The sequence below is a fragment of the Lupinus angustifolius genome, chromosome LG04, assembly GCF_001865875.1.
Source record: "Lupinus angustifolius cultivar Tanjil chromosome LG04, LupAngTanjil_v1.0, whole genome shotgun sequence".
Lineage (NCBI taxonomy): Eukaryota > Viridiplantae > Streptophyta > Magnoliopsida > Fabales > Fabaceae > Lupinus > Lupinus angustifolius.
In genome coordinates this window covers 18,939,589-18,957,730 of record NC_032012.1, presented here as the reverse complement: position 1 = coordinate 18,957,730, position 18,142 = coordinate 18,939,589, and the positions used below count along the sequence as shown (strand labels likewise).

At 31.4% G+C, this 18,142-nt stretch overlaps 2 protein-coding genes and 2 long non-coding RNA genes across 5 annotated transcripts; 2 read left to right on the top strand and 2 right to left on the bottom strand.

Annotated features, from left to right (window-relative positions):
* LOC109346104 lies at positions 4,573-16,911 on the bottom strand. The gene is made up of 3 exons (XR_002107478.1): positions 16,899-16,911; positions 8,913-8,916; positions 4,573-4,837 (listed from the first exon to the last, which is right to left on the bottom strand). It is a non-coding gene; the product is annotated as an uncharacterized LOC109346104 (long non-coding RNA).
* LOC109346102 (glycine-rich RNA-binding protein RZ1A-like) lies at positions 4,756-7,459 on the top strand. 2 transcript variants are annotated; one of them, XM_019585480.1, is made up of 4 exons: positions 4,756-4,858; positions 6,057-6,173; positions 6,465-6,968; positions 7,241-7,459. In XM_019585480.1, the coding sequence occupies exons 2-3, from the start codon at positions 6,063-6,065 to the stop codon at positions 6,963-6,965; spliced, it is 612 nt and encodes a 203-aa protein (XP_019441025.1). In that variant the 5' UTR covers positions 4,756-4,858; positions 6,057-6,062; the 3' UTR covers positions 6,966-6,968; positions 7,241-7,459. The 2 variants fall into 2 exon arrangements, with proteins under 2 accessions (XP_019441025.1, XP_019441026.1); XM_019585481.1 differs by lacking the exon at positions 4,756-4,858 and adding an exon at positions 4,989-5,007.
* LOC109346103 lies at positions 7,267-7,809 on the bottom strand. Its single transcript, XR_002107477.1, has 2 exons — positions 7,726-7,809; positions 7,267-7,620 (listed from the first exon to the last, which is right to left on the bottom strand). It is a non-coding gene; the product is annotated as an uncharacterized LOC109346103 (long non-coding RNA).
* LOC109346101 (vacuolar iron transporter homolog 4-like) lies at positions 13,582-14,291 on the top strand. Its single transcript, XM_019585479.1, has one exon. The coding sequence runs from the start codon at positions 13,593-13,595 to the stop codon at positions 14,286-14,288; it is 696 nt and encodes a 231-aa protein (XP_019441024.1). The 5' UTR covers positions 13,582-13,592; the 3' UTR covers positions 14,289-14,291.

The following is an 18,142-nucleotide window of genomic DNA, read 5'->3' as shown; positions in this document are numbered from 1 at the left end:
CTTGCCTATATATGTAATGCTTCATGCTATGAAATAAACACATTGAGTCAAAACTAAATTGTATTCCTTTGTGAATCAAAGAGGATTATATCCTTGTGAGAGTATTCTCCAAACCTTCTTGGCTGAACCAAGATTAGAAGTTCTTATCAAGAACCAAGTTCTTGTGGCGAGCATCACTTTGGCTTATCAAACAACTGAATTGTTTGTGGCGCCTCACCTCATATCTTTTCCATCTTCTTTTATCCAAACACAAGTTATTTTCGCTGCATAAACTCAAAGGCTTAACTCAACCGTGAGCCTAGGCCATACACCAACAAAGATAGATCGTTTCAAGAGCCTTTTACCCAAGAGGCTCACATCACTCACCATTCTAATCTTGCTTTCGAGCCTCTTCTTCAATATGAAGATGAGTGATCAGAGATTTCAAAGTGATTTCTTTGGTCTTATGTCTCAGAAGGTTTTTGAAGTCCTTCCAGCTAGGAGGCTGCTTGTCAATTATGACAGCCACTTGAAATTGCTCATAAAGGGGCATACCCTCATAAATGATCTCATGAACAATTTTCTAAATCTCCTAAGACTGAGACTCTATTGATTTATCATTAATCATCTGATACTTGAGGTAGCGGCTAACATATTTTTTAGTCCCAACTTCCTCAATATCATATTTTTTCTCAAGTGCATACCAAATTAATTTGACAGACTTGTATGAGCTATAGTAATCATAGAGATCATCAGACAACCCATTCAGAATGAAGTTCTTGCATAAGTAATCACTTTCGTTCCAGAGAGCTATTTTAATAGCCAGTTTATCTCTTTCCTCTTTTTCAGCCTTATCTAACACCACTAGGATGTCGGTTTTCAGAATGTGAGCAACTTTTCTCATAGTGAGGAAAAATTCGATCTTATGTTGCCAAAGTTTGAAATTTGTCCTGTCAAATCGAAATGGCTTGTTCAGGTCATAGTTGTTAGGTCCAGTAATATTATCTACGAATATCATTGCAGTTGAAACATCTTAAAATTGTTGTTTGCATAACTCGCAACAATTCTGAATAACACGAGATAATATTTATTAGTTGAGTCATGACCAGATCGCTCTCTTTAAGAAGTTTTGTGGTACTGCTAAAATTGTGCAAGCAGACTATCAACCACGTCGTCGCCAGGATAAAATAGTCTAGTTCTCTGTTATACGATTTCTTACTGCACTGTAAGAATCATTCTCGAATACACCCACAATACTGACTACCAATGTCTGTTCTCGAATTCCAACAGTATGACTACTCATGCCAATTCTTTACCCACAATAATGACTACGAGTGTCAGTTCTCAAAATCTTACTTTGGTTGCCTATGCCAATTCTCAAGTGTCACAGAAAGAAATGGGGAGAATGTTGTCGGAAATGCATCGGGGGAGTATTAGGGGGGAGAAAGAAAACTTGAGAGGAAAATATTTTAACTTGAGGTGTGAGTTCTAATGAGGGGAGGAGGCATCTATTTATAGTCTCAGGCCTCCAACGAATCCCCCATCCGACAATGAAAAAATTCTAACAGTCAGATCATCCCGCAATCAGGAAGAGATCTCACGCGGATCTGCCTCCCACTGACCGAGATCTTCTTCTTTGACAAGGCTTCTTTCATACGGATCTCCTTCACTCTCCAACTGTGTTGACTTTGTTAAACACATGTGGAATGCGTGTGTTGACTTGGTCAACACACGATTCAAGCCCACATAGTCCAAAAATAAATAAAATAAATAAATTTTTATTTAAAAAGAATGTTGGGCCCGAGCCCGAGCCCAGCCGGACAGCGGCGGCGACGAAGGTGGTGGTGGTGCGCACGTGCATATAGAGGGGTTTTGTTTGTGTGAGTCATCACCTACCCACAAAACCATTGTACCCCTTGGTGCATACCATAATGATGAAACTTAAGGCTTATAAAACCTTCAAACTTCCCTCCTCCAAGCAATGTGGGACTAGTGAGTTTTTTCATTTCACAAACTCAAAAGTCACCATAAATGACCTCATTAATGTGCATTAAAACCACTTCAAAAACTCATCATTTTCAAAAAATTCCAACAGTTGCATTGCTTGATTTACAATGCATTGTATATAAACAACACTCTCTCTTATATCATTTCAATTTAATGAGAAATCATCATAATATTCATTTTATGCTTTGAAGGCTTTGGTTACCGCTGCGCATTCTCTAAAATTATTATCTTCCTCTTCCAAGATTCAATAAAGAATCATCTCAACAACTTAACATGAAGCGGAGAAGTTTGTGAAGAGAGAAGACGTTTCTGGAAGAAAGGCAAGAATGAGCAACCAAGCTGTGGAAGCTGGAAAGGGCTCAAGCTGTTGAATTTTTCTGGAACAAAGACATACAAAAATGCATCTTCTACTACGTTTGTGGCATCAAAGGAAGAGACAAATTATACACCGTGAGGACAAGAAGCAAGAAAGTTAATAATTGTCCTACCGTGGGTATTTATCCAACTATCTACCAATATAGAACAACCCGTAATTGCCTAAAAAGCCTTATATTCAACCAACATTTTATGAAAATATAGGGAGTTTGCAGCCTGTGAAGGAATTCCTACATGTACCACCTTTGTACATTGATGAGAAGTGGAAGTTGTCAAAGAAAGAAGTGTCATCAAGGAGTATATGTTCAAGAACAACAAGATCAACAACAGCAACAAGATCAACAAGATCAACAATAACAACAAGATCAACAACAACAACAATAACAACAAGATCAACAACAACTAGATCAACAAGATCAACAATAACAAGAACAACAAGATCAACAACAACAACAAAAAGATCAACAAGATCAACAACAACAAGATCAACTAATTGAGAAAATTCAATCACGTTAGGAACGAGATTCCGATCTATTACAATATCATGATATCAAATTGAATTATCAAGCTGGAGTCAATTGACATTTACCCTCTAGCTTGAGGGGGCTATTGGAAAACAAAGCTACCAAGCAGAAAGAAGACAACATCAATAACAATTAATCAATTAACTGTATAGTTAATCGATTAACTAGGTAAGTGTTAATCGATTAACTAGGTAAGTGTTAATCGATTAACTAGTTAGAAAATGACATATTTTACATATTTAACACATGTTGAATTGTTTTACAACATGTGTTTATTAGCTTGTTAGAGAGTTGGTTAGGTTAATTGCATTGCTTGCTTTACAAGACATTGTATATAAACAACATTTTCTTGTATCATTTCAATTCAATAAGAAATCATAATAATATTCATTTTACGCTTTCACAATATTTTCACAATATAGTCAAAATTGCTCACATCCTTTACCACCAACATTACCATTGTCATCATTTTTGTTATATTATCATTTCACCATTACCATTGTCACCATCACCATTGTCACCATCACACCACCCTCAAGCTCATACAAGGCTATAAAACACATATTATGTCCCATTATTGCTAGTTGTTAACATTATCCTGTCTTCCTTGTACCATTTCTCATATATCTAAACAAATAGGTTTTTGAGTTAATTATACCCATTAGAGAGGTTTAGTTTAATTATATATATTCATTACATTTCTCTTTAAAATATTATATTCACTTACCTCACGTAAGAGAGGTTCATGTAATTGGTAGTAAGTATAGTTCATATAATTGGTAGTAAGTATATTGAATACATATAAATGATGGATTATTTGTATATGCGAAAAAAATAGAGATATTATATATAATTTTAGTAAAATTATAGTTAGTAAACTCGATTATGTCCAACTAGTCTAACTAAAAATCAAATACTTTACCATTTCAAGTGGCTAGATTGATGGGCTAAACACTAAAATTGATATGAATTGGTTCGACTCGGTCAATTTTAGTATAAAATTAATAACTCGATTGATTGGATCGATATGTCAGTTTTTTGAAATGCCTGAAAGACTTTGTTTTGAGAGGGAAAAAATATAATTTTTTTAACTTACTTATAATGATGTTGTCATTATTCTAGTTATGTTAGTTATTTTTAGTTTAAGTTGTAATAATTGTGTTGTCTTTGATTAAATTTTAAACTTAGATGTACGTTTTTGTTGCAATTAAAACATAAAATTTATGTTTTTATAATATCTTTAACTTATTTATGATATTTTGTTGTAGTAAAAATATAAAATATTATGTGTTTGTTGTTTAATTATACATATGAAGATAATATTTTTAAATTTGAAGTATAAAATTAATAAATAATAATAACTAAATTTTTATAATTTTTAACTTAAATTAAAATAACTAGTTCACTAGTTCAATGAAGATCCAATACAATAGAGTTAATGACTTATTCAATTTTTTGTATAATAAAAAATGTCATTTCACCCATGAGTAACTAACTAATCCATTTCAAATTGTATGTTTGTTATTCGTTCTAATAAATTTAATATTTAACATTTTGGTTTAACTAAAAATTTAGTATATACTTACATTATGAGACCAATATAGTGATGGTAAAGATTAAAGTTTTTTTTGGCATTATTACTAATTGTATCATGGATAAAAAACTAATATCAAGAGTAAGTGTTGGTGTTAGAATGGAACCACTAAGGTTTAATGTTTAATAACATTCAAAGACTCAAAGTTATTACTCTAAATTTTCTAAAATTTCTAGGTCTTGTTTTGTTGGCTGCATCCTACATAGCTCCCACCTACCCACCCATTGTTTACCCAAACCTAAAAGTGGTACGTTGAATTCTGTGGGGTGAGAGTAGAATCTGCAATACTCGTGCTTCTCTTCTAGTTCTAACCCTTTTCCGTGTTCTATTAGGTTTTCCTTCAATTTCAACTCTTCCACTACCAAATCCACACCCACTGGTACTTTTTCACTCTTCCTTTTTCCTAATTTCTATTCTCGCACAATTTATTCCTCTTTTCATAATATTGAATTTCCTTTGTTCTTTCACCATTCGATTTAAATTGTGTTTCTATTTGTGTCAATTTTGCTTGGAATCATCGATTAGAAGGTTATTAAGATCACGGGTTTTGTTTATTTCATGTTTAGAAATTATAGGGTTGTTAGGTTTACTTGAATTTGTGCCTGATAATTGACAACCTCAGTTAAGTTTTTAATTTTTATTCGTTGATGGGTCTTTATTCTGTTTTGAATTTATTGCTAATTTTGGTGGAATTTTGAGTTTTTGTGTAATCATACATTACCTGCCTTTGTGATGATTTCTGTTATTAAGAAACTGGTTACCTCTGATGTCGAAAGTACTACAAGTGGCTACAGTCTGTGTCAAAACTCAAAACCATGGAAGTGATGAGGATTAGTGGTCATAAATATTGCAGAATGTTTCTTTCTTTAGTAGTTGCCCATTGGATTGTAAGTTGTATTTGCGATGGAGTTAGTGTCTAATATATGTTTCCATTGCTACTTAGAATAGCATTTGATAGTACTCGTTTGAAAATTATATTGAAGTTGTACAATGATTAGCTTTTCAAGAAATTTCCAAATGGAATAATTCAACGAAATCTTTCAATTTCTTATTTAACTATTTGAAGTTCAAGTATATGTATTCCTCTATTCGCAGAGTCTTGCCTTTGTGAATCGTGACAGTTTGTTCTAAGTGCCAGAGATAAACTATTCCAAAAAAGTGTATTAAAAATATTTCTCACATAAGTGCCATGATTTATAATAGAGCATTATGACGCCATTCGATCAATATTGCAGACCCTACCTAGTTGCTTGGTTGTTGTATCTTTGAATTCTTAAGGGTGTTGTTTAGAAAAACCATTTACTTTTGTGCTGTTGCAACATAGACGCTTATAATCAGAACAGAGGACAGTGCCTTTAAGCAGTTCTCTTTTCTTTTTAGTTTTCAGTTGCTATTTTCTTGTTTTAGTCATACTATTCTCTTTCTATTATTCATGGTTTAACTTCTTGCTTTAAGTTATTTAGGTTTATTTTCACATCTGGTTTCTTCCACTTATTTATGTAGATTGTGGGATGGCTGATACTGCATAGCTAATTCAAACATTCTGTGCTAATGCTTGCTTTCCTGAAAATGTGCAGTTTATAATGTCAGATGTGGAGGAATATCGTTGCTTTATTGGTGGCCTTGCATGGTCAACATCTGATAGAAAGTTAAAGGATGCATTTGATAAGTTTGGCAAGCTTATTGAGGCAAAGGTGTTCAACATCATATTATTGCTTTAATCATTATAGTTCTTGTCAGTATCATATTTCATGCTCATACTTAGAAGTTGGTTTATGTTGTCTGTACTTTAGGCTGGGATCTGCAATGCTTGATTTGTTTTAATTTAATTTTCTGAGATCTGCTGAAATTTTCTATTACTTAATCAAGTAAACAAGATAAAAAGAAGTTGGTGTAGTATGATTTATTTTTAAGGATAAGTTTTCTAAGCATTATATTTGATTTGAGATTGTTATTGTTTTTCTTTTATCATATTTTTGATGCAGGTGGTTGTTGACAAACTGTCTGGGCGATCTCGTGGTTTTGGATTTGTCACGTTTGATGAAAAGAAAGCAATGGAAGATGCTATTGATGCTATGAATGGAGTGGATTTAGATGGCCGAACTATTACTGTTGATAAAGCTCAGCCTCAACAGGGATCAGCTAGAGATGATGGTGATCGCTACCGAGACCGTGACCGAGGCCGTGACCGTGGCCGTGATCGCGATTATGGAGGTGGTCGAGGATCTAATGGTGGTGAATGCTTTAAGTGTGGTAAACCTGGTCATTTTGCTAGAGAATGCCCTAGTGAAGGGGAAAGTGGAGGAAGGTATGGTGGCAGGGAAAGTAAATATGGCGGAAGCAGTGCTGGTGGTCGCTATGGTCCTGATAGAAATGGAGATCGTTCATCTGGTGGGCGTAACAGGGATGCTGGTAGTCGTGGGGACTCTGGAAATGATCGGCATCATCGTGATCGTGATCGTTCTGGGCCATACGAACGTCGCTGATTGGTAGGCTTTTTTGATATAGTCTAGTCTTCACATTGAAGTATTTATGCAACATATATTGATCTCCTTTTCCCGCATTTTCTTTTTTTTTGGTTCTAATGGAATTGTTTCATTTTTTTGTTTGAAAAAATTAGAGATCAATGCTGTCAATGAACATGATTTATGATAGAACATTATGACATCGTTCGATCCATTTAGCCAACCCCATCTAGTGAGATTAAGGCTTGGTTGTTGTTGTGGTTCTAATGAAATTGTTATTGTGGTTTTTTTTGCAGATTCGAAATTAGAGGGGTTGCTGTTACTGCTTCAACTTTCTCTTTTGTTCACAATGTTCTCGGGTTGTTGTTTTGATGGATCAATGTTACCAGTGTTTTGATAAGCAATACTCGGCACATGTTTCAAACTATTTATGTTCCTAAATGCTGATCTTTTGGTCTGTTGAAATCTTATGCATTGGCTTACGGTCAAATTTGATGTGCTCTTTTCTATCAATATTTGCCACTGGGTATCTTGTGAATTGTGACTTTCTTGCATGCGGAGTAGCATATGACTTGTTAAAAAGTTTGCTTCTTAATGTGGAGTTTGCTTCTTATCATTGGGAGAAATCAGAAAAGTTTTAAAAGTAGAATTCCATTTGGCTATCCTGTTTCAGGGCCTTGATAAAAAGTAGTAGAGCCGGTAAATTATTGAATGTCTAATTCACCTAGTTTCTTATTTGCTAGATATCTGTTTTGGCCTGTGCTTTATTAATGTTATTGACCTTTTGGCAGGATTCTTGGCTAAATGTGATCTTTTGGGTACATCATTGGGTTCCTTTGTTGCTAATTGGACATGCATGGTTTTTTAAAAAAAAATATATCTTTTCAGCTGCAACAAGAGCTATGTGCGGGTGCACTTAATATACATGCCACTCTTGTTTTCTTCACAGGGCACTGACAGAAAGGGGTTCTGATTTCTATGATTGTGCAAATTGTTTGGTTGATGAGTTGAGCAACCGTTCATTTTGGCATCATTTGATCCATATAGCAGAGATGTCATAGTGGGATAAAGCTTAATTGTCGTTATATTGCTATGTTTAGTGGAAGATTGCTCTGATGAAACTTTTTTAACTTTTTTTCTGTCTGCATGTGGGTTATTTTGTCTGCTTAGATCCAATTTTTCTTGCTATAATGTGATATCTTCAACTTTCTCTTCCATCTCAGTAGTATCAGATTTGAGATATCACCTCTATACTATGATCACTGGATTTGGGACATTGTTTAGCAACAATGCTAAACAAATTAAGGGCTTGTTTTGGAGGGGAAGTAAGGAAAATGGAAGGTTTGGGAGTCATGAAATACACTTGTGAGATGACTCTCAAGCCTTTCATTTTCCTTCTTTTCCCTCCAAAATCCAACTCCCAAACAAACCCTAAGGGATTTGGGAAATTGTTTAGGACATTGTTTAGCAACAATGCTCCACAATTTAAGGGATTGGGACCTAACTTTATATGTATTAAAAGTTTAGAACAATTTTTCTTGTTTCTGCAGCGTCACATGTAGAGTGAAACAGAACTGAATGGAATCCATTCAATACCACAATTTCTTTTGAGAATTCGAGATAAAATAAGATTCAACTATCAATTAATTGTACATTATTATATATGCCACTTTTGAAGTAGTTATAATGAGTAGGAACATTTTTGTCTGACATTTCATTGTTACAGTATGACTGGGAAATTAAAAAAATTGTAAAATACTAAGATAAAGATTGCTAGTAGAATGAATGGAAAATGATACCTGAACACCAAAACCAGTATGCTATCCAGTGGTTATTTCCAATTTTCCATGTATTTCAGAAAGAAAGAAAAAATATGTATACAAAGAAGTAAAAAATATGTGAGGGATAAAAATAAGTGAATGTGGTGTCAAAAGTTTGGTTTTCAAATAACTAAATTTTAGAACACACCCTCCTCAATCTTCCTAGAGGCTATTATATAGGAAATAGATTCTTGTCTAGGACTCTCCATTATTTTAAATGTGAGATGAGTTATATTTTTAAAATATTTAATTTAGAAATAAACAAAAATCTGGATCATTAAAATATTATTTTTGCCATATGTTATAATCTTATATATGTACTGCCCTCTCCAATAATGGAGAGAAGCCAGACTCATTATATAGTAGGATATTACATTAAGGTATGATAATGGAACAAAAAAGAAATTTTTAAAAACAAAAAGTTGTATTTTTATATTATTTATTAAAATCCAATTAGTTTAGGACAAAGAATGAAACACTCTTAAAAACATGTGATTTCTACCCATGATAATGAGCCTACCTTAATGTAAATAATTCTCAAAAAATTAACTAACGATAATTGATGGACCCGTATTCTTTATATGATAATATGATGTGATTTACTTGTCTCCTTTTTAAAAAGGAAAATATATTAAAAATCATGTAAATCACATAAAAATAATTTGGTTTTATGTTGGGGAGGTAGAATATGGAAACTATATTTTTATTATCACAATTGATGAAAAAGATATTGAAAAAACTAAAGATATATGCATTGATTTAGAGAAGATATATGATAAAACACCTAGATGAGTATTATATAAAACCTGAAGAGAAAAATGTTCACATATATATTCGAACAGTAAAAAAATGTATGGTGAGTCAAAACTAATATAAGATAGCAAGATGAAGTCTTATAAAAGATTTTCTTGCTATCATAGGATATTATAAGGGTTAACATTGAGTCTTCATTTGTTTATATTTGTCTTGGATGCATTTAGTGAGTATATCCATAAAGTAGTACCATAATGTATATTTTGTAGACGATAGTGTCCTACTTGGAGAGGGAGGGACTAGGGAGTGTTCCATTCCACATGGATTAGTGGCAGCCTCTCTATTGACTTACAACAATGATTAGTAAACATAACTTAATGGATGTGAAGCATGTGATTAAACATTTTAAGGGAGTGTGCATTCCATAAGAAATCCACATGCCCACTTTGGATACGAGTATTTTTTTTGCCAACACTGGCATTTTGTTGCTGGAATTTATTCTAGTTAGAACCATTCTGAAGGTGGAGACATGCATTTTTCAAACAAAGACAATTGATGTTGGTGTGCACAAATATAATGTTGAATTCAAATATTGATATGACTCTAGTGAAATTAAGGAGTAGGTAACTCATTATTGTTTTACCGATTGCACCGAAGTGGCTGAAAAGTTGTTAAAAGAAAAAAAAAGGTAATCTTTTACTAGTTTATATTCATGTACAAATTATCATAAACATACTAATGCTAAATTTAAAATTCATAATTCTTACAAAGATAAGTAAGATATAATGTATATTCTCATGTACTTGAATCATAGAAGATCTTCCTTGAGATGAATATAACATAAAGATTATTGATTTTTCTCTTTTGACTCATTTCTTAATAGTATATTACTCATAGACTTTACTTCTTATTGGATAGAGGGAAGACCATACCCTTAATTTATAGGACATGACAATATGCTTCCATTAGATATCTTCTTTCATGTAATATGACTTTCCAAATAGGGAAGATATTTCACACAACCTTTGATACAATATGCTTTTCCAAATATTTGTCCTTTAGGTAGCCTTTTATTCAATGTGACTTTTCCAAAGTCATACCATTTGTAGTTTTTTTTTACTATTATGGAATTGATTAAGCTAGGTCTTGGCTTTGGTTTTCTGCTTTGGTACTAGAGACCTATGCTAGTTGGTGTGTGGTCATGTGGATTCTTGTTCTTGTTTTGTTTGTTGTTAGCTTGTTTTTGTTGCTCTTGGTTTAACATCCCTTGTACTTCTTTAATAAAGTATATTATCTTTTGTTGAGAAAAAAAAAAGATGTTTTTTTATAAATTAGTCAATATAATTTAATTATAACTTTTTTTAAGTATCAAGTAAGACACAAATATGGATATAAAATATGAGTAAAGGCAATTTTCCTTCCAAAAGAAAATCAAGAAAGCAATAGTGGGTTACTTTGAGGTGAAAGTTTCTTAATTAAAAAGCATGCAGATAGATAAATTGAAGTGCCATGATTTGTTTTTTGCTTCTCATTAAAGTGAGCAGCCGTGTGGAGTGTACACTCCCATCAATTTTATGGTTGTGTTTTGGACTTACCAGGAGTTTTACCTGTGCAAATTCTTTTCCTCAATACTGACTACCAATGTCAATTCTTGAAAACTCCCACAATATGGCTGCTTGTGCCAATTCTTAGTGCCACGGAAAGAAAGGGGGAAAAGTTTGCCGAAAATGCATCGGCAGAAAATATGAGGGAGAAGAAAAAGTTGAATGAAAGCGCATTCAACTTAGAGCAAGAAAATATGAAGGGAGAAAACTTCTATTTATAATTGAGATTTTTTTCCAAGTCTTAGTTTCTCCAATATGTGACTTGAGAGTTATTTCTTTTAATGTATATTCTCATGTACTTGAATCATAGAAGATCTTCCTTGAGATGAATATAACATAAAGATTATTGATTTTTCTCTTTTGACTCATTTCTTAATAGTATATTACTCATAGACTTTACTTCTTATTGGATAGAGGGAAGACCATACCCTTAATTTATAGGACATGACAATATGCTTCCATTAGATATCTTCTTTCATGTAATATGACTTTCCAAATAGGGAAGATATTTCACACAACCTTTGATACAATATGCTTTTCCAAATATTTGTCCTTTAGGTAGCCTTTTATTCAATGTGACTTTTCCAAAGTCATACCATTTGTAGTTTTTTTTTACTATTATGGAATTGATTAAGCTAGGTCTTGGCTTTGGTTTTCTGCTTTGGTACTAGAGACCTATGCTAGTTGGTGTGTGGTCATGTGGATTCTTGTTCTTGTTTTGTTTGTTGTTAGCTTGTTTTTGTTGCTCTTGGTTTAACATCCCTTGTACTTCTTTAATAAAGTATATTATCTTTTGTTGAGAAAAAAAAAAGATGTTTTTTTATAAATTAGTCAATATAATTTAATTATAACTTTTTTTAAGTATCAAGTAAGACACAAATATGGATATAAAATATGAGTAAAGGCAATTTTCCTTCCAAAAGAAAATCAAGAAAGCAATAGTGGGTTACTTTGAGGTGAAAGTTTCTTAATTAAAAAGCATGCAGATAGATAAATTGAAGTGCCATGATTTGTTTTTTGCTTCTCATTAAAGTGAGCAGCCGTGTGGAGTGTACACTCCCATCAATTTTATGGTTGTGTTTTGGACTTACCAGGAGTTTTACCTGTGCAAATTCTTTTCCTCAATACTGACTACCAATGTCAATTCTTGAAAACTCCCACAATATGGCTGCTTGTGCCAATTCTTAGTGCCACGGAAAGAAAGGGGGAAAAGTTTGCCGAAAATGCATCGGCAGAAAATATGAGGGAGAAGAAAAAGTTGAATGAAAGCGCATTCAACTTAGAGCAAGAAAATATGAAGGGAGAAAACTTCTATTTATAATTGAGATTTTTTTCCAAGTCTTAGTTTCTCCAATATGTGACTTGAGAGTTATTTCTTTTCCTTTTTCAAAACTCTTCAATGTGAGACTTGAGAGTTGTTTTTTCAAAACTCTCCTATGTGGGACTTGAGTGTTTTTTATATTTCACAATCTAAAAATTCTCACTCATGATATTCAACAAACCATGTTCCAACAAGAAGGGCCCAACGTCCAATTAAATGAAAGTCTCATTGTTATCAAAGTATATGAAGTGATAAGTTATAACTGAGACATTACGTCTTCAACAAAATTTTTAGATGATAGTTTTATATGTTATTTTTCACTTATAAACTCTTTCACTCATCCTCTCATATATAATATGGGATTTCACTCTTAAATAAACTTAACAATCTTAGTATGAGTACCACACACTTATAAACTTTGATACCACTTATTTGATCTGTCAGTAACTAGAAAACCTCTGACCATAGGATAGTCCCATTATTACTAATACATGAGAATAGTGAAGAATGATAAGTGGAACATCATATTTTTGTTAAAATCTTGAAAGTAAAGATGCCTTATCAGTCACTAATAATCTATTTCTAATAACTTCAAAACTTATAGAATTATAAATCTACACCTAGTGGATTTAACCTTCGAGTGCACTAAAATCTCCGGTCCTAAATTTAACATAAAAATATATCTCAATCAAATTTATTTACATTAGACCTGAACACATATCTGCTAAATGTACAAGTATATTTTCTCATTCATTATCTGTTCTTATGCTCTCTCATCATAAAATTAAAATAGTAAACCAAACTAAATACTTGATTGAACTAAGTAGCATGAATTATATATAGATATTACATTGAGGAGAAATATTTGAGAGTTAAATACACTTTCCAGTGATGAACTTTTAAAGGTGACTTAATTTGTTAGTTAAGACAGTCACCAAGTTGCTGTAGCTAGTACCCTCACAATATCTCCTCAAAATCTATCACTCATATTTCGGTCCATTTACAGTTGATGATCCCTCCCTATAAATATCCTTCATTAGAAGCATGTGATATTCACAAACTCTCAATATCATTTTCACATTTCCTCCTTCTCTATATATCTTGGCATTCCTTAAGTCTTTTCTTCTTCTTTTACTTAACTATATCCTTGATGGGTTCCCTTGGAGCTAGAACTAATGGAACTTCATCACCTAACCATGTTGAGATTCCTGTCCATGCAAATACAAATAATGTTGTGGAGCCAAAACCAACCCTAGGGGTTGAAGAGAGTAACATAGACTACTCTCAAAGGGCTCAGTGGCTTCGAGCTGCGGTGTTAGGAGCCAATGATGGGTTGGTCTCAGTTGCCTCACTTATGATGGGTGTTGGAGCTGTTAAGGAAGACATCACAACCATGCTAATTTCTGGTTTTGCTGGCTTATTTGCTGGTGCATGCAGCATGGCAATTGGAGAGTTTGTCTCTGTGTATACTCAATATGACATAGAGATGGCTAGAATTAAAAGGGAGAGGAAAGGTAATAATAATAACAATATTAATGAAGTGAATGAAGAAGCTCAAAGGGAGAAGTTGCCAAATCCATTTCAGGCTGCACTAGCATCAGCACTGGCATTTTCTGTGGGTGCTTTGGTGCCATTGCTAGCAGCTTTGTTTATAAGGAATCACAAGATAAGATTAGCTATTGTTGTTGTTGCAGTTAGCTTAGCATTGGTTGCATTTGGAATAGTGGGAGCAGTGCTTGGAAACACTCCAGTTACAAGGTCTTGTTTCAGAGTTGTGATTGGAGGTTGGATAGCTATGGCCATAACATTTGGACTCACCAAGTTGATTGGTTCTGCTGGAATTTAAATGTTGATCAAAATATATATTATTTTAAATTATGTTCCAAATCGTGTTTTACGTTAATAAAAACCTATCATGTCAATAAAAAAGTTAAACAAACATTATTCTTAATGTTTTTCCTTCATAATTATTAATTAAAGACATAATTTGTAATAAGATTTAGGATAATATAGAAATTTCATTTGTTATTATTAGTAGTGAGATTTGTGTCATATGAACGAATGGTACTATTAAATTTTAGTTATTAATGTATTAGTAAAAGAGTGTGAAACTATGAGTTGTGTTTTTGTTTTCAGGGAACAGAAATGTACTCTGACAACTCATGCTTATTATAACTGTTCCTAAAGCTCTTAGGCTTCATCATGTTTGCTTTTATTGATGCTTTATCAATTGTTAATTTTAGTGTCCTCCAAGTGTTATTCAATCATCAATGTATCACTAATTGAAAATTGACAATGATTAAATTATATACATAATAGTAGTAAACAAAAATACAAAAAAGTGACAAAAATTAACAACAAACGAATATTTCCTAAATTCCAAAAATTAAAGGGGTCATATACAAATACAAATTCTCATCTAAAATCCACATAAATCTGGACACTAATACTTAAAGACATGCTTTTGATGTCATGTTTTGATTTACCCCACTTTTATTTGGCAGGTTTAGTTTGTACACTTATAGTCAAGAATTTATCCATGGTTAGGTGCATAAAAATTTAGGTGAATTGAGTCCCAAAAACTAATTATGATCCAGATGTATTCTAAAACTCTAAATCTAAAGTAAGTAATACTTTGCAATGTTAAATTACTGACTTATTGTTTTAAAAAAATCTCATTTTTGTATAAAATTCAGGAAATTAATGTAATTAAGATTAGGTAGCATCTAGCATGGAAATAGAACAAAACTTCTATCTTATTCCATCTTTTCTGTGAAAAATCAAACCGTTTTGCTTTATAATATTTGAAGTGTAAAGTTTTTTACACTGGCAGTACATCATCTACTGATTTGTATTACTTTTATTTGAAAGTCAATAGTATTTATATATGAATAGTGGATAATTTGCTAACAATATAAAAACACTTACAAATTATAATGTTAATGTATATATATATATATATATTAAGTTCATATTTGAATCCTCTTGATACTTTAAATAGAGAGTAAAACTTTGGTGTTATGTGGTTTTAAAACTATGCAACCAATGTCCCCATTAATATTTTGCAATGCTGAACATTTGAATATACAAGCGAATGTAAACATATTATCTATACATATATATATATATATATATATTAGTGATTTATTAGCATCTCACTTGCTCATCACTTCGGGAGTACCTAAGTTAATTAATTGGATATTACTTTTTAATTTCTACCATAAAATGCTTCTATTTACCCCAAAAAATTATTTAAAAATAAATAAAAAATGTTTTTACTATTTTTGTGTACGAAAAGAGATTATCTTGCATATCAAAGTCAAGATTAGGTGCTACTTTATAAAACTATATCTTATTTTAATTATAATGTCTAAAATTGACAATTAGGACTCCTTGAGACCTTACTCATGGAGAACGTTGTCAGGATAAAACTTAAAAAGAGTCTAATAGAGAAATAGGAATTACAATTCCTCTTTTATTATAATTTATTTTGTATATTAAATAACATTTCTTCAAATCAAATTTAGCATTTCGTCCACCTGTATTACAGAGTATCTTCGGGTTTCAATAATCCTATAGACTTTTCTTATACCCGTAAATTGTTTGATTGGTGTATACATTTATTATTAATTTAATAAATGTTTTTATTATTTATTTGTTTTTGCGTCTAACAAAAGTTTATCTTGCTCATAGTTTTGAGTAAAAAATGTCTGATGGTTTTGGTGTGCTTTAATTATTTTTAGGAGAAGAAGTTACATAACACGATCGTCTAAAATATTAATTGAGGAAAAAAATAAATACTTACGACATTTTTATATTCTTGTTGTGATTGTTATTTTTTTATATTTTAGAATTAATTGAGGAGATATTATATTTATATTTTAAAAAAATTAGGAGTGAAAATGGTGTAGTACAACTATCTAAATGATAGTCATGGAAAAACACGAATATTCACGACCCATCTCAATCATTAGTGTGATTGTTACTTTTCATTTTTATTTTGAGAAAAAATTTATTCGCCTTTTTTGTATTTACCAAATATATTTTTTAAAATTATTTGCTTCTATGAAATTTTTTTGTTTGATATTTCATTTTATAAAGAAAAGTACGACATTACAACCATTCAAGATGATTTGAGGAAAAAGAAGTGAAGCTACAATCATCCTTCATTTTTATTTTGTATTTGAATAATTAGTCATAAAGTGTGATAGAAAAATATTTTGTTTTAAATAAAATTGTTAGCTAAACCACAATTACTAATGATTGAAGACCATGTTAATTATTATTAATAAAAATAGAAACATAATAATAGTAATTATTATTACTATTACAAACAATATACCTAGGACGTACAGATTAAGAGGAGATAAATTGCAGAAGTGATGTAGCACAAAGAAGAAAGGCATGTCAATACGGGCATGGCACCTATAAGATGTTTTTTAGAAAAGGGAATGACATTGTCTATAAGGTTCTCCTTGTATTTTTTATATGTTTTATGTGTGTCGGTGTTGTTTATTTCTTCTAATTACTCGGAACCTTAAGCATGTTTTCTTCTTAAGAGAATTCTCCATTAATGAGTTCATTATGACTTTGATTAAATTCGAATAATTGGCACATATTTTTTTAAATTAATATATGTTCACTATTGAGTCTAAAACTAACTCATTTAACTTATTGAAATTATTTTATTTTTATATTTTAAAAATGAAAATTATGAGGATAAATTAATTTGGAATGATATCCCCGACATTATTCAGCTAATTAAACTATTTCAAACCTTTTTTATTTGAAAAGAAAACGAAAATTGGAATATGAAATTAATTCGAGATTATTTCTAGCCATTATTTAGTTAAAAAAGTACTCGGTAAGTCATTTAAAACTCCTTTTTTATATGAGTGGAGAATTAAAAATTATTTTATTTCTCAAATCAAAATCTTTCATTTTGTTATGAAATCAAATCTAATTAAAAATGTTTGTATCAAAATGATTCACTTTTATTATATATTTTTAATATTTGTTATTATTTATTTATTTATATTTTAAAAGTGTGGGCAAGATAAAATTTGGGTGTTCACGGTTTAAATACCCTTTTTTTATGAAATCACATCTGATTAAAAATGTTTTTATCAAAGTGATTCACTTTCATTTTTAATATTTTTTATTATTTATTTATTTTTATCTTTAAAGTGTGGGCAAGATAAAATCTGGTGTTCACATTTTAAATATCCCTTTTATTAGACAAATATAATAGTGAATGAATTAGCCAATTAAGTTAAAGATAAAAATTACACACATTGATTTATTCTCATATACCATAACTCATGCTACGTCTAATCCTTAATGTGTACTAAAATATCATGCACTATAACTGATCAAATTACAGGTTTAACATGTAACGCCCCGAAAAATACTTCCCAAAAACATTGCGGAAAAATGGGTAAATTATTTTTTTTGAAATGGGGAGGTATAAAATTGTTTCCTTTTAAAACCTTCCTTTTCCGGGACATCACTTTAAGTAACTCAAATGCGAAAAATCAACTTATCGTTATCGAATGATAACTTAACCTGATTCACAATTTCCTGAATAACACAATTCATATAAATGGTTAAGTCATCTTTAGTTTATACAAACTAAATCAACAAAGGCGGAAACTACATCGCCACTAACGTATACAAAATCCAAAAAGAAAGGGCGGAAAT

What these genes read in the sequence shown, in the direction of transcription:
- LOC109346101 (XM_019585479.1), top strand. Translation starts at nt 13,593, where the DNA reads ATGGGTTCCCTTGGAGCTAGAACTAATGGAACTTCATCACCTAACCAT.
- LOC109346102 (XM_019585480.1), top strand. Translation starts at nt 6,063, where the DNA reads ATGTCAGATGTGGAGGAATATCGTTGCTTTATTGGTGGCCTTGCATGG. An exon ending in GCAAGCTTATTGAGGCAAAG is followed by an intron (nt 6,174 to 6,464) that starts GTGTTCAACATC and finishes TTTTTGATGCAG; the next exon opens with GTGGTTGTTGACAAACTGTC.